Here is a 15,150-nt window from a genome sequence, read left to right as displayed (position 1 = left end):
ACGTTTAACATTTCTTAAGGATAATGTCTTAACAATTCTCAAGTTTCATTTTCTGGTGAGTTGTATGGATGTATATCGATTATATAGGCTTCAACCATTAATTGCAGTTTTAGTCCTTTCTAAAATCTTAATACTTCATTTTAATCTTATTATGTACTTATGATCACCAACTCGAAAATCAAATAAGATTCGGGTCGCTTACCGCGACCTGGCTAGGGCACACAAGATGGATACGTGCAAGCCTCACAGTACGAAGTCAGCAAGGGGTACTTGCAAGGGGAGCTCACGGACTCAGCTCGCATATGTCTAAGGAGTATCCAGCAAGCAGTCCAGAACAATATACGTGTCTAGCATGCATAGAGTCTATTAAGAACGTCAATTCCATGAACAGTAGTTATATACAAAAATATTCGGTTATCCCCTTTTATAGGACAAAACGAAAAATTACTTAATATCTTTCTCAATTTAAAAATTCAATTTAATCTATTTTTAAATACAAAATTTTAGTTTTGATTTATTTTTTTTAATTTAACTTATTCTATAATTATATATACTTATAATTTTGTATATATATACTTTCAAGGGATCCATTTGCATTGATATAACATATTATAATAATTTTTAATATTTTAATAATTCACTATGAATTTAAAAATATTTCATTTATATCCACCAAAAAGAATTTCACCCTTTTTTGTTTTTTTTTTTCTTATACTACGTATTGACTTATTGTAATAATAACAGTAAAAATTCAGACATTTTTTCAGACAACTATTTTGACCATTTCCTTTTTCTTTTTTTTTTCCTTTTCATTTTTCCATTTATTTAAATAAGCAAAGCTTGATACGATTAGAAAACGTTTCAGCTTCAGCTGAGAAGATCGAACGAACTATTCAATCCTACATCAACAAGTTCCCAAAGTTGTTCAATATTTTTATTCTGGGTATTCTCTATTTCCAATTTGTTTTTTTTTTGGATTTTATGTGGCTATGGCTATGGCAATGGCTGTTTTTTTGTTTTTGTTCTCACAGCTATGTTCATTCCCTGGCTCCTGTCTTACTTGGATGACTCGTGCTCTGCTTGGTTGCTGAGAAAATGGAAGAAAAAAAAAAGATAATTATAAGAAATTCATTGTTAATTTGGAATTGTTTTTGTTTAGGATAGACTTCTCCCAATCCATTTCAGCGTAGAGTTATAGGCATCACAGTTAAATGATCCTACCCCTTTTTTAATCTATCATATGCTTATATGGAATATATGAAGAGCTATTCTAGGAACCATTATTTTGTCTTTTATTTTCTGGGTTTTTTAGGGTATGGGTATTTCTAACATACCCATTGAGCATCTGGATAACTTGGATTTTTAAGCCAAGGTTTTAGGGATTTCTTTTTTACTTTTGAGGATTTGCTGTTAAGCTTTTAGGATCATGGATGATTGTTAGCTTTTGATTGATGTTCTTATGTTTGATATTGTGTTTGCTTGATTTGGAGGGTTATCAACCTTTTCCTATCAGTATAATTGATGGCCTAAATTCTTGCAATCTCATGTTTTCTTGGCTGGATATTTTTATTGAGACAGTATGAGTGAAGGGCAGCACAATAATGCAAGTGCAAGCTCCAGCTCGAGTTTGAATAGCAGTTTCCAAGATACAGAGGATGACCAAGCCATAGCAAGCATCTTAGCAGAAGAGGAAAACTTGCACTACAATGCCAAACTTGGAAAACGACTCTCTCATCTGGATTCCATTCCGGTATAATCATCTCTTATCTCTTATTTGTTAGTTGGTCGCTTTGTTGAAAAACTATTTGCAATTGTTTTAAAACTGTGCCGTAGTAGTTTATTTCCTAAAATGCAATCTATTCTCTTCTCTTTAATTCCACAAGGACTATGTTCAGCTGAATGAAATGCTATAATTTGGAAACTTTAGGAATTATATGTCTCCGACAATAGATGCCTATAATTGTTCAACATTGTGTTATTTTCACCACTTCTGAGATTCCAGCTATATTTCTTTCTTTGCTTCATTCTAAAGTTTTCTTTTCCCATTATAGTTTGTTTTCTCGGTCCTTGAGTTATATGCATTATTATTGTATAATTGCCATTGCCTGAAGCAGATATTCTCATAATATGAAATAGATCATTGATCATTAGAATTGGTTAAAACGTGTTCTTTGTGCATTTTCTGTTTCTGTTGTAATTTTATGACAATTCAAAGTACAAGTGCAGCATGACTAGGAAGAGTGGTATGGTCCTTTTGTCTTTAACGTCTCTTACCATAGATATAGGAGTCTACCAAAGAGTAAGTTAGTGCCATAGTACTACCTTTTTGTCTCTCTTGCACTTGATTAGGAAATTGTGAATTCAATCTAACATGGTTTTCAAAAGACTATTAAGCCTATTTTGGGCTACTATAATGATTAATTCAATGTCTGTCCTCACCTGCATTACTTTCTATTTGTCTGATTATTGTTGACATGATCATTTTGTTGACAGCACACTCCTCGTGTCAATGGGGAAATACCTGATGTGAATGATGCAACCTTAGATCATGAGCGACTTTCTGAAAGGTTGCGATCTTATCATAATCACTATATCAATTTCTCATTGATCGTCTCATTTTAGGTTGTTCAGTACTTGTAGTCTGCCCCACTTTAGGGTTTTAGAAAAATAAAATGGTTTGGACTGCAGTTTAGTCTTTAATCCTGTGCTTGCTATGATGTTTAATTTGTCTGTTTCTTTTGAGGGAGGGAGGGAGGGAGATTGATTGACTTCAAGTTTGGAAAATCCTCTTGAGAAATAAATTTTAATAATTTGATGCATTATATGGCTCCTAAAAGGCTAAAACCAACTGCCTTCCTTATCGGGTTTGTTTTTATTAGTTTTGTGGTTAACAAGAGCAGAAAATGAGCTGTTGGTTGGTCTCGGCATTTTCGGTGGACTACCAATGTTGCTTTCTTTTAAATATTTGAAACCATAACATAACGAATACATATTCTTTTCATAAAAAAAATGTTAAAACTACTGGAAGAGTAACATACGAGTCATCTTTATAAAATAATTTGGATGAACCCCTGCTCTTGCATTCGCATTTCAGATCCTTTATAGCTTTATCCTATCCTTGTGTGTTTGATTCCTTATAGTTGATATGTCAGACACACAGATACATGCCCATACGTGACACTTGTACTTGAGTTCTGGCAACATAGCAAATACAACATTAACCTGAAGAGACAATTCCTGACATGATGGTTGCAATTTATATGATATCCAGGCTTTCACACTCTACATTTCAGATATCCATTTAAATTGGTTTGTGTTTATTTAGTTATCATATGTTTTTTCTTGTTCAGGTTGGCTACTTATGGTTTAGCTGAATTGCAAATGGAGGGTGATGGAAATTGCCAGGTCTTTCTTTTTTGCTAGGATTAATCCTTTCTCTATCCTCACTTTTTATACCCACATCTATCATGAATATTATACCTATAAATATTTCCATGCACAGATGCACACATATGAACAATGAGATTTCAATATGAAGTTAATGATTATTTGCATTATTTTGTCTCCGTTTTCCTTGATAGATCTTTCTTGATTTTTTTATTTTTATTTTTTATTTTTTTTATAGTTTCGAGCATTAGCAGATCAGCTGTTCCTGAATCCAGACTACCACAAACATGTTAGGAGGCAGATTGTCAAGCAGGTAAGATTTTTCTACTCCTCAACTTACTTTGAGGTATTATCCTAATAGATAAAGAAGCTTCTTTCCCTTAGCAAATACTCTGACCTGTTATTTCTCCTTGTTTAAATAGGTGATTTTCATTGCTTTTATTTTAGGCATCTTTTTCTTTTGTTTGTGAGATTTATTACGTCTCTGCTTATATGGGATATGGTGAAGACATTATATAAAAGATTTAGTCTGACAATTTGATATATGCATTTTCTGAAATTGTCTCGGGAACAAAATATTTTTACCAACTTGAATTATAAAACACACGTTAATACAAGTTCTAAATCTCAAAGATTTCCATGTATGTTTGTATGTTGATACCTAGTTACCTACACATGTATGATCTCTATGTTCCTATTGAAAGAACAAAGCACTATCTTTTTGGTAATATATAAGGGTTAAGTTCATATTTGATATACCTAACTATAGTCAAAATTTCAATTTGGTACCTTACCCTATTTTTATTTGAACTCTTATCATATCTATCTCTGAAAACTGTCATGCCATTTCATGATGTTGGTTAGATAAACAATAAGTGAGATTAGAATTTGTTAGAGTTGTGTGACCTGAATCCTTGGCACCTGTGGAGGGCTTAAGGCCAAGGGCCGAATGCCTAAGGCTATAGCCCAACAGATCCCCAACGGATCATGCAGCACAAGTAGAACCCGTATGAAACTACACTTATTCTAACTCCTCTTGTATCATTCAGTTCTCAACATTAGTGAATTTTTTCTCCTCTTCCCGTGGTTTTTTTTTCCGAAAGGTTTCCACGTAAAATCGGTGTGTTTTATTTTTCTTTTCTTATTGCTTTGCGATCGTTTTCTATTGTCATTACGTTAATTTTAACAGAATTCTTGTTCTTATGTTTATATTTATTGACTCTCTATTATTCTTTTCTGTTTACATTTAATTTCTTATACCTCAGCTAAAGCATTCCAAAAAGTTGTATGAAGGCTATGTTCCAATGAAGTACAAAGGCTACCTGAAGAAGATGAAAAAGTTAGATGTTGATTCTTTTTTAATTTCCTCTGGATGTGTAGAAAAGAATTTTTTTTTTTTTAATAATTTAAAATGTGTGAATACTAACTCATTTAGTGCAAAATTTTGTGTTCCACTAGATCCGGGGAATGGGGAGATCATGTCACTCTACAAGCAGCTGCTGACCGAGTAAGCTGAAATTTTCTCTTCTTGACTCCTTAGAATGACTTCTTGTTACTACCCCATAGAAACGTGTTTTTCGCAAGCTACTGTATATTGTTTGTTTCATCTAAAAAATGAGTCGCTCGGATCTTCCATTATATCTTAAATTTGAAGAGTTATGTTGAGCCTGAAGTAGCTAAGTTAAGCCCACACATGCTATGTAATGAAACACTACTTTGTCTGCAATCATTTTAGAAGAAGTCCATGTCCACCACATTAAATTTGCACATTATGCTTTTATATTAGATTTGTAAAAACATGTTGCATTAGTATATTAAATGGAATTTTTGTTTTTTTTATCCTTGAAACTGAATTAATTTCGGAGAAATTTACATCATTAACATCCTCTTTGTGGACATGGCAGATTCTTTGCTACTTGCACTCCAATTGCCGTTGACTAGGGAACATGTTCGTGAACAAATAAAATATATGTTCATAAATAATAAACAAACAATAAATAAATAATCATATATCTTATTACTTAGATACAAAATAATCAAAATATTAATTTTAATAATTATATTATAAATAAATAAAATAAGCTCACAAACAATTATATTATTAATTATCTAATAATTGAACAATTAACGAGGTCTATACAAGCTTTAAATAATTTATTAGATGAGTTTTAAATGAACATAAAGAGCTTGTTTATGAAAATAAATGAACTAAACAAGCTTTGTTTATGTTCTGTTCGTTTAATAAACAAACCTCAAAATCTACAACCTTGTTAATACTCGTTTATTTAGCTTGATAATCAGCATAAATTAAACTGTTCACTGAATGTTCTATTCATTTACAACCTTAGTAAAGTGTTCCATCTTTTTTCCCCCTTGCTTGTTTCACTTTATTTCTCTACTTATCCTCCATTTTCTTTCTATTCTATCTCCTCAAACATGTTCTTCATCAAGTAGTTTGTGGAGATTGGATAAAAATTAGTTGCAAAGCTACTAGGTTATAGCATTTAATCTGTCTTTTGCAGGAGATGGATAAGATAATCCATGCTAATGAAATTGAATGAAAAGGCATTTCCATTTGTGTATTAGTTCAATAATCTTACTATGCAACTTTTTCAAGTGCTTGTATGTGGTTGTCTAAAGTTTATTAAGTTAAGCTTATGCAGAAATACTCAAACCTCTTTGCAATAAGCTTATTTTGTTATTCTATCTATTAGCTGCTTCATTGGGTTTCTATGTATCAACTGCAGTTCGGAGCCAAAATTTGTCTGGTCACCTCTTTTCGTGACACTTGCTACATCGAGATCATGCCCAAACAAGCAAGTCCTACTAGAGGTACATATTATTTATGTCTTGCCTGATTTATTATGCGACTAACCAATGATGCCTTCTCTCTTTCTCCTTTATTTTACCAGCTAATGGTGATGTAATTATTGAAGAAAACCCTAATAAAAAGTTGCTTATTATTGTGTATTCTAGAAATTTGGCTGAGCTTCTGGAGTGAAGTACATTACAATTCATTGTATGCAAGTGGAGGTGAGACCAACTTTAGTAGTTTTCATTTCTTAATTCTTTTTTTATCTTTCACACAATTCTTGCTATTTCATCGGCCAGATGAATGAAGTCCATATACTTATGTATGTTTACAGATGTTCCTACCAGAGCACCAAGAAGAAAGCATTGGCTTTTTTAGGATTGATATAATACGACACATTCCCAGTTTATTTTATCTATTATATGTATATTTTTACTCACCTTTATGTGCCATTCAGAAATAGTTTGCTATTACAAAACTTATTAGTTATTTGATCATTTAACTTTATTTTGTATACAAATAATTAACATTCAGAAAACATAAAAAGTATTGACTGTGCAGCCACCTGTACATTTGCATAAGTTCTTTGTACTCTAATTTGATTCATTTTAGTTCATATCTTTTTTCTAATTTTGAAATTTTAGTCATGTCCTACATAGTAGTAGTTAAAGTTAATTTGGTTATATTCGGCTACTAGTTTTGTATTGTGCATAAGTTGTTGAGTTAATCACTTCTTCAATTTTTGATTTTTTTAGTTCATATATTTTTTGAACGTTGAAATTTCAGTCCTGATCCAAATGATGATTGTTAAATTCGTTAACTAAAATAATCAATGATATTTGAACTAAAACTAAATTCAGATAATGGTATCGGATTGATTGAATTGCAAAATTGAGAATTGTTTATTATTATTATTATTATTATTATTATTATTATTATTATTTATTCTTTGGTTTTAAAAAATAGAAAATAATGATGGTGTTTTTTTTTTAAGTATTTTTTGAAAATAATAAGTTAACATCACATTACATTTGTAGAGATATATTTTTCCATATAAGATGCTACATATAAAAATGAAAATTTAGAATATAGAGTTTAAATTTGCTCATACACTAATAAAAGTCAAATTATAAAATAAAATAAACCACAAATAAATATTATTTTTTGAAGTTAATACAACAAATTATAAAAAGTATCAAAATCTATTACAAAATGTGCATCAAACATCTCATGAAACCAAGTTTAAACATATCATGTCAAGTTCATCGATTTTTTTTTTTTTGCGAAACACTTGAAAGGGAGGGCTAGAAAGAACAAAAAAAAAAGGATCAAACGAAAAAACCGCATCCATTGATAAATGTTGAAGAACAGATCAAATGCTATATACGAATATAAAAGTATAAAAATATGAAACAATTGTAATGCAAAGAAAAGCAGTTAGATCAGGAAGCGTAGATAGAAGCACGACAAAGCGGCCAATGGGAGTGCTTAAGCAACCATCGATCGATGCAAGAAAGATGGTAAACATGTCGGCATTTGCTTAACATCCTGCAACGATCCCCTTCTTTCAGTTCTTCCAGGCATATTGCACAATCCTTGCTTCCACTCTCTCCTTCTTTGGCTGTAGTTTCTTGCGTGCTAATTATATTATTCTTCTTGTCTATTACAACGGTCCCTGCCGGTTGCCGCATGGATTGACGGCCGGCCTCAATGTCTTGAGTCGGATGTCGGAGCTGCCTTCTGGCTTTTTCATAACAAGTCCTTATGATGTAAATTATAAATACTGTTATGGGGAAAGAAGCGACAACACTTAGAATTCCGACAAGATTAAGTGGTCTTTCAACGTCAATCTCAGCCGCTGCTGGTGGCATTGCCATGCTTCCTTCAATGATGAAACACTAGTTTAGTATTGAGTGAATCATAATATTTAAACCCAAGTTTTCCTTTTTCAATTTGTTTGAAATTTCACCTGAAGATTCTTCCGTAGAGAGCAAGTTAAATCTTTCTAACTATACAATTATTTTATTTTATCCCATCATGTTTAATAGAAGAATTAAAAGATAATCGCATTTTTATTTATATACATAAAAACTAAAGTCACATAAGTAATTAACTTTTTTAATTAAAAATATGAAACTATATCTCTTATTGATTCACTATTTGCTATTTTTTACTCTTTTAAAACATACTCCTACAGTATTCTTTATTTTTCACTCACGAGCACTAGTATTTTTATTAAAATTTTAAACTTTATTATTCATTTAGCTTTTATTAATTAACAGAGTTTGATATCGGTTTCTGATCGACTATTATAGATGACAATGGAATCAAGGGTGGCTGTCTTTGCATATCTGATTTTCTATTGGTAGGCAGCTTAGTTTCAGTATCTTCACGCCTCCAACGTAGAAATAGACCTCTCCCAACGCTCTATAATACCATAGGAATCTCGCAGAGAATACCAGGATTTCACAAGATGTAGATAGCATGGTTAGAATTTAGAACAAAGACAAGACAGGCAACAAATCTTGCTTTGCATTTAGAATTAAAACTAAAGTCTGATCATATAAAACATTTCTTTTTCTATTATTACAGGTTGATTTTGAATTGCTCAGAGAAGCCACCCTTCATCCCCCACCCCTCTTCAATAACTCAAGTAGACTAGAAAAGCCACAAACCCACCCAATTTGGGCATCATCAGACTTCCTCGGAGCTACTGTAATTGGAACAGTATAGAAAAGGAGTGTTTCCAAGGTTCAGTAAGCGACCAACTGTACATTCATTTTCATTCCAACCCACTAATACTACGACTCCCCTTGGCAACGGAGCGTCTCAAAGCAGAGCACCAAAATAAAGCTCCCCACAAGCTACACTAACAATTTCCAATCACCAACTCTCCCCCATCACACCACACATTCATTTGTGTTGCTAGAATAAATTCGATCAACTTTCATGATCTTAGGAAAAGGGAAGAAGAGAGGAAGGAGGACAATAATGCATACCTCTTCCCCTCTGTTCTCTCATTCTACATCCTATCAACTGCATTGTTCACAAAATTTGCATGCTACCCTTCCCTTCTTTATTAGACCCTTACCGATTCAGAGTTGATTCGGCTAGTACTTCCAGCAGGCGAACTGGATCCGTTCATGGACACCGAACGCTGAGAAAAGTCCATCAAAAGCTTCCTCTGGGATTCATTAGTGTGAGGAAGACTAGCTCGTAGAAGTTCACAAGGCATTTCACGCCTTATAGCCTCTAAACCGATGACTTCTGTGGTTGGCTGAGGCTGGTTATGTATTGATTGGATTATTGTCTCATATTTACTAACACAGTACTTGGTAAGAAGGGCAAAAAATTCATCGAATGAAGCCCTCCAGAGAGTATAATTAGGCATGCTGCAATTTCCAGATGGATGACTTAGAAGTTGACTGGCCCTTTCAAGAACTGATTTTATGATCACCGAAGCACCATCCCCAGCAGGGCTTCCAAGAGGCCTAAGTGGTGGTTGCTCCGAAGAACAAACAACTGCAACAAGGCACGCACTAAGTGCACGAAGATCCATGCCATTAACACACACGGAAACTGTCTTTGCAAGGTCATTAGTTGTCTCAGCTGCTTCCAGATCAGCAGAAAGACCACCAAACAAGAATCTCAAGTAACGGAAAATGGTCATGCACACTATTCGCATAAGCTCACTACCAGGGATGAGAACCTGAAGGAGCCTAGTGATGAGCTTCCGGCCTTTTGCAAGGGAGACTAATCTTAGGAACACGATGTCGTCTTTGGGAGCACAGCTAACTGCATGCCCACCTTTGCTAAGCGGATCAACAAGCTGAAGTGATGCTGCCATACCTTCAAGCAAGATCTGCCGCCACCTTTTGAGCTGAGCCCCACCATCTTGGGGCTGACTGAATTGTATGAGCCGGTCAATATCATCTATTTCAAGAAGAAGGTAGAGACCATCTTCAATGGTGATTCTAGCTGCAAGCATAGGTTCCTGCTCCAGAGGCCTCTCAGTTTTCTGATCAGAACCATCACCTGAGCCCAAGGGAGGATCAACTTCAAGTAGAGGACGGGGTCTACGAATGGAAGAGAGGGGGACCTTCCCGAGTGCATCAACATGGTGATGCAAATGCTGCTCTCCACTGTTACGGGTTCGAGAATGTGATTCTTTCGGGTGAGATGGGTAAAAATGATGTTTAGCCCTGGATCCAGATCTTTTGGCAACACAAGCTTGGTGATAATAATCATCTACATAAGGATCGTTACTATGCGTGGCGGCATGCTGCATCTTGAGAATACTCTCTATCTCTTCACCAGTCATATACTTGGATCTGAATTGTACCAACCCACTCTCACTTTTCTGGCTACCAGCATCAGAACTTTGCTGAGACAAACGCATGCTCTGCCTGTTTCTTTGTGATGATTTAGTTCGATGTTCCCTAAGATCAGCCAGTCCAAGCATCATTTTATGTGAAGGATGAGATTTATAAACTTGAGATTGCAATGCAGCAAAATGTGCCAAAGATGGTTGAACTGAATGGTGCATTCTCTGCTGTTGAGGTGACATTAACTGTGGGAACAATAGGCCATTTTGATGAGGTATTTGCTGTTGCAACATAAGATGCAAAAGACCAGCACGTTCTCCATGTAGTAGACCAGACTGGTTAACCCAATGATTTAGCGACCTACTACTAAAAGATGGGCCAGGAGATGTTAACTGGGACAAATTACCACCAAAATGTAATCCATGAGATAGACCAGCCAGATGAAGACTGGAGTTGGACAATGAAGAGAGGCTTGCTGCAGAAAAGGGTGACGGAGATCCACTAGTAAGAACCGGAACTTTTAGGTTGCCAGGTGAAGATTGTTGGCATCTGCTACCAGGAGGAGGGAAAGATGTGAAGATTGATGGTTTGGGCTCAACAATTGGTTCACTTGAGAAGTGAGGCTCTGGCAGCTGCTGGGGATATGACGAAGTTCTATACAAAGGCTTTGATTCTGAAAAACGAGCAGAAGTCAGTTGTGGCTGTGAGGACCATCTTTTGCTTTCTTGGGAATCTTCTGTTTCAAACATATGCTGATCCATCCAGTTTAAATGCTCTCCATCTACAGCCCAGTCAGTAGCAGATGAACCTGAAAAGAATTTTTCACAATATGAAACATACTTATACTGATACTATTTATACTGATATTCTTGGGATAAAAATGAGGGATGCTTGACACCGAGATTTTCAAATTTTTTTTTTTTTTTCAAATTTCAACTGATATTACTTTGTACATTCATCAATAGAGATTGTAACTGCAACATAAAGGCATAAAATATGGCATAATTCTACTTACTTTCCCTTGAAAAAGAACCGGATCTATCACCAATAACTCCTGGATGTCTTGGTCCTGTGACAACCCTATTCAACTGCAGAGAAAAAAAAACTTTTAAAATCCAATCATAATGAAAGGAGTAATTCTGAACTCCTCTCTTTCTCATTTCACTATCATATAAGGTAAAAGTGGGTCTCACATCTAAACCCAAAATTGTTGGAAAGGGTCAGGATTCAATTTCTCTAAAGTGGTCATGGGAACAGATCTAGCATAGACAAGGTGAGACTCAAAAGGATCGGATCATCTAAAAAGAACTCCCAAAGATATTTTTGTTTAGCCAATTACCCTTAAATTACAACTGCTTACAGGACCCAATGCTCTAACTAATTATCCAAAGCAAAGTTATTTCAATTTTATATGTCTCTGCCTAAGAACATGTCAGTTTCGGTAATGATTATTTTAATTAGACAACCTTTATCAAATCATACAAGCTTCTTACAAAGCATGTGGCTTTTTGGATATAGCTGATGAAATGTAATGATTAAAAAATGTCATATGAGACAATATTTGAACTCCATTGCCTAATTTGTAACATACGCATGTTAATCTCTAAGATACCATCAAGCCATTCCTCAAATTTACTTTAAACAACAATAATTTAGGTGATTGATTTAATTAACTGAATTAGACTATGCACAAAAGCACAACCTTCACTATTCCCAAAAGAAACCTAAGTGGACAGCATCTTGAAAATAGATATGCAGTGCTTATCAACTTAGATGAATGCTTAAGTACAATAATAATAATAATAATAATAAAGGTACAGCATGCTTGGTACCAACAAACAAGCCTGATAATAAGTGGTGTGCCACATATGGAGAGACAAAACAGTTTCAGTCCATCTTTCCTTGACATTTTTCTAATAAAATTCATAGCCATATACAAATGTAATTTGAAATGTAAAACAGTTACAGACATAATAAGACAATATTTTACTAATTTAATCTCTCTCACATTCATTTCATACATCAAAAAAGTCCCATTAGTTATGAGATCATCAGAAAGAAAATGCATCAAAGAATCTCCCGCTTTTTTCCCTAATGCTTGATAAGTTTCTAATTACCGAGGGTCCATATCATGATAGGCTGTAGATCCATTCCTTATGCCAAAACAGTTAGATATCACAAACTACCCATAATTAGCATCCTTGACCACAAGTTAAACCATCATCTTTTACACAAAGTCCTCTACATGATACAGCACAAGTCAATGTTAACATAACTATCTTCATATATGTTAACATCAGTAGAACATGAAAAATAATCCATATTCTTTAGAAAAATAAATCGATTAACCATAAAGGCCCAAAGGAACTCAGGAAACAAGCATATTAAGTCTTATAAACAACTGTTAGTGAGAAAGGTTAACTATTGACATTCATCACAGTGCAACATTAATAAATGAATAGAACATACCTTTGCAAAAGTACTAGCCAAATCATCCATGTCAGATAGTGACCCTAAACTCCCAACCTACAAATTAAATAACAGGTTTATTAGAGCTGAAATAGTCATATTTCAAAATCAAGAAACACCACAAGTTGAAACCATGATTTGAGTTTAGCACATGATTGATTACTGCATATAGGAGAAGGGACAGGCAGCAAAATCAATAACTAAAAATTAAAAAATATACAAGGCAAAAAGTAAAATCAATTAGCATGAATGCAGAAGACAACGGCATTATTGTTTCATAACATGAACAAAGTTCAACAGAAAGATAATACAATAAATGCTTCACTTGAAGCATGACAACACAAACATTGTAAGGAATCAAATGTTCCGTTAAAGCTTTGTTTTATGAGCCCATCCTCCTGCTTTCAGGTGTCCCTTAAAGTGTTAATTTGGCACATGTTAAGTTATGAAACAACATTGCTACAGCTCCAAGTGACAAACAGCTTAAGGACCAACAAACTCTATGACATATTTTAGGGTCAGAAATATAATGGAAGGAAAAGGTAGCAGTAGCTACAAAGCAATGCAGAAGGATCGGTGCAAATAAAACATGGATTCACAGCACAATTTGTAATCAAAGGAATGAAATCTCACATCTCCTCTATCAAACAAATGGTATTCGTCATCTTCAATGGATGCAAAAACAGGACCTTCCACTTCACCATCTTCCAAACCTCCCAACTCCACTTCTTCCATGGCATTTTGACCAAAAAATTCGTACTGGGAAGCATCAAAATGCGCATTATCTGCAAAATTATTAACTAATTAGCTATTCAACAATACCATGAAAGCCGATCAATCAAATAGCTTAACAAACCATCCAATTAAAATAAACAGAAGAAAAGGAATATCTAAATGCAACAGGAAAGAAAAATAAGAGAGAGAGGACTGTTTGTTAGAAGGTAAACAAGTAACCAAGCAAAGGCAACAAAAAGAAAGCGGGTTTAACGGTTAAGACCCCTTCGGTAGCTAAGAAAATGGATAAAGATGCAAAGTGTACAAGAAAATTTAATTTCTTTAGATTAAAACAAACAAGTGAAAGGATTGAAAACAGAAAAAAGAAGAAACCTGAGGAAGTTTGAAAGAAGTTGATAGGAAGTTTGCCATCCGATCTCTCCATATTTACAAACCCAACCTACAAGGAAAACCCTAGACACAGCAGCAGCAGCAGCAAGAAGAAGGAGAAGGAGGAGGAGGGCAAGAGGCGTAAATTAAGGGGGATTAGGAGGGTTTTTATTTAGGTAGAAATAGAATGAAGGCAAGAATGAAATCTCATTGTCTCTCAGTCTCAGAGAAAGAGAGAGAGACGAAGGAGATAATAATAATAAAATTGAAAGAAAAAGTGCCGAGGATTAAAAATTTATTTGTTATATTTAACATTTTTACATATTTCTTAAATTATTCTTAAATCTTTTCAAATTTTTAATTAAATTAGAAAATACTATTTGCATATGGAGCATAATTGAGCCAAGTTGAGTTTAAATAGTGTCAAGCTTGATCTCGACTTAATATTCGACTACATCTCAATCGAACATCTATTTTTAAACTCAAACTCGGTTCAAGATAAAATCGAGTTATTTGAACTCAAGTTTGATTAAGCTAATTTATCGATTTTTGTACTCAAGCTCGACTAACTTGACTAAATATTTATGCTTAAGGTTAATAATATTAAAGGCAATAACGTAATTTAATAATATAAAAATATGAAAAACTCGATAAAACTCACGATTTGTTCAAATCAAGTATCACTAAATTCAAATTCGGTTTGACCGATAGCTTGAGCTGCTTGAACTCAAGCTCAGCTCAATAATTACATATTTGAGTTTGAATTTTATTCGAGTCCAACTCAAGTAGTTTGCTAGTACTATTATCTCATTTACACTCTTATAATTGCAATCGATTTTCTAAAGATGAGTTTGGATGGCGGTAAGGTGCAGTACGGTGCGTTTAGCTTACTTTTTGTCTCACGCTACAGTATCTAATCTCATCGTCACTGTTATTTTTACACTAACCGCAGTTAAACGCACAGTCCATCCAAACTCGCGGTGCATTTACCTGCGAGTAGTGTAAAAATAGAAATTCATGGTAAAATTAAATATTATAACGTGAAATAAAAAG

The 15,150-nt window shown here is 34.1% G+C and overlaps 3 protein-coding genes across 4 annotated transcripts; 1 reads left to right on the top strand and 2 right to left on the bottom strand.

Annotated features, from left to right (window-relative positions):
- The first annotated feature begins 769 nt into the window (after positions 1-769).
- LOC107948555 (OVARIAN TUMOR DOMAIN-containing deubiquitinating enzyme 11) lies at positions 770-6,780 on the top strand. Of its 2 annotated transcripts, XM_041116946.1 has the most exons (11): positions 783-943; positions 1,032-1,206; positions 1,579-1,750; positions 2,494-2,567; positions 3,351-3,405; positions 3,626-3,700; positions 4,653-4,726; positions 4,846-4,894; positions 6,135-6,219; positions 6,364-6,420; positions 6,534-6,780. In XM_041116946.1, the coding sequence occupies exons 3-11, from the start codon at positions 1,580-1,582 to the stop codon at positions 6,575-6,577; spliced, it is 684 nt and encodes a 227-aa protein (XP_040972880.1). In that variant the 5' UTR covers positions 783-943; positions 1,032-1,206; position 1,579; the 3' UTR covers positions 6,578-6,780. The 2 variants fall into 2 exon arrangements, with proteins under 2 accessions (XP_016738631.1, XP_040972880.1); XM_016883142.2 differs by lacking the exon at positions 1,032-1,206 and having other exon boundaries at positions 770-943.
- An 861-nt stretch (positions 6,781-7,641) lies between these two features.
- Positions 7,642-8,076, bottom strand: LOC107947893 (RING-H2 finger protein ATL39). Its single transcript, XM_016882397.1, has one exon. It carries the CDS (start codon positions 8,074-8,076, stop codon positions 7,642-7,644), a length of 435 nt encoding a protein of 144 aa, XP_016737886.1.
- Positions 8,077-8,713: 637 nt separating this feature from the next.
- LOC107948554 (protein PAT1 homolog 1) lies at positions 8,714-14,374 on the bottom strand. Its single transcript, XM_016883141.2, has 5 exons — positions 14,101-14,374; positions 13,627-13,778; positions 12,994-13,050; positions 11,540-11,612; positions 8,714-11,332 (listed from the first exon to the last, which is right to left on the bottom strand). The coding sequence occupies exons 1-5, from the start codon at positions 14,150-14,152 to the stop codon at positions 9,279-9,281; spliced, it is 2,388 nt and encodes a 795-aa protein (XP_016738630.2). The 5' UTR covers positions 14,153-14,374; the 3' UTR covers positions 8,714-9,278.
- Between the last annotated feature and the right edge of the window lie 776 nt (positions 14,375-15,150).

This window comes from Gossypium hirsutum, chromosome A07 (genome assembly GCF_007990345.1).
Source record: "Gossypium hirsutum isolate 1008001.06 chromosome A07, Gossypium_hirsutum_v2.1, whole genome shotgun sequence".
Classification (NCBI taxonomy): domain Eukaryota; kingdom Viridiplantae; phylum Streptophyta; class Magnoliopsida; order Malvales; family Malvaceae; genus Gossypium; species Gossypium hirsutum.
Note: the sequence above shows the minus strand (reverse complement) of the source record. Positions and strands in the feature narration are given on the sequence as shown.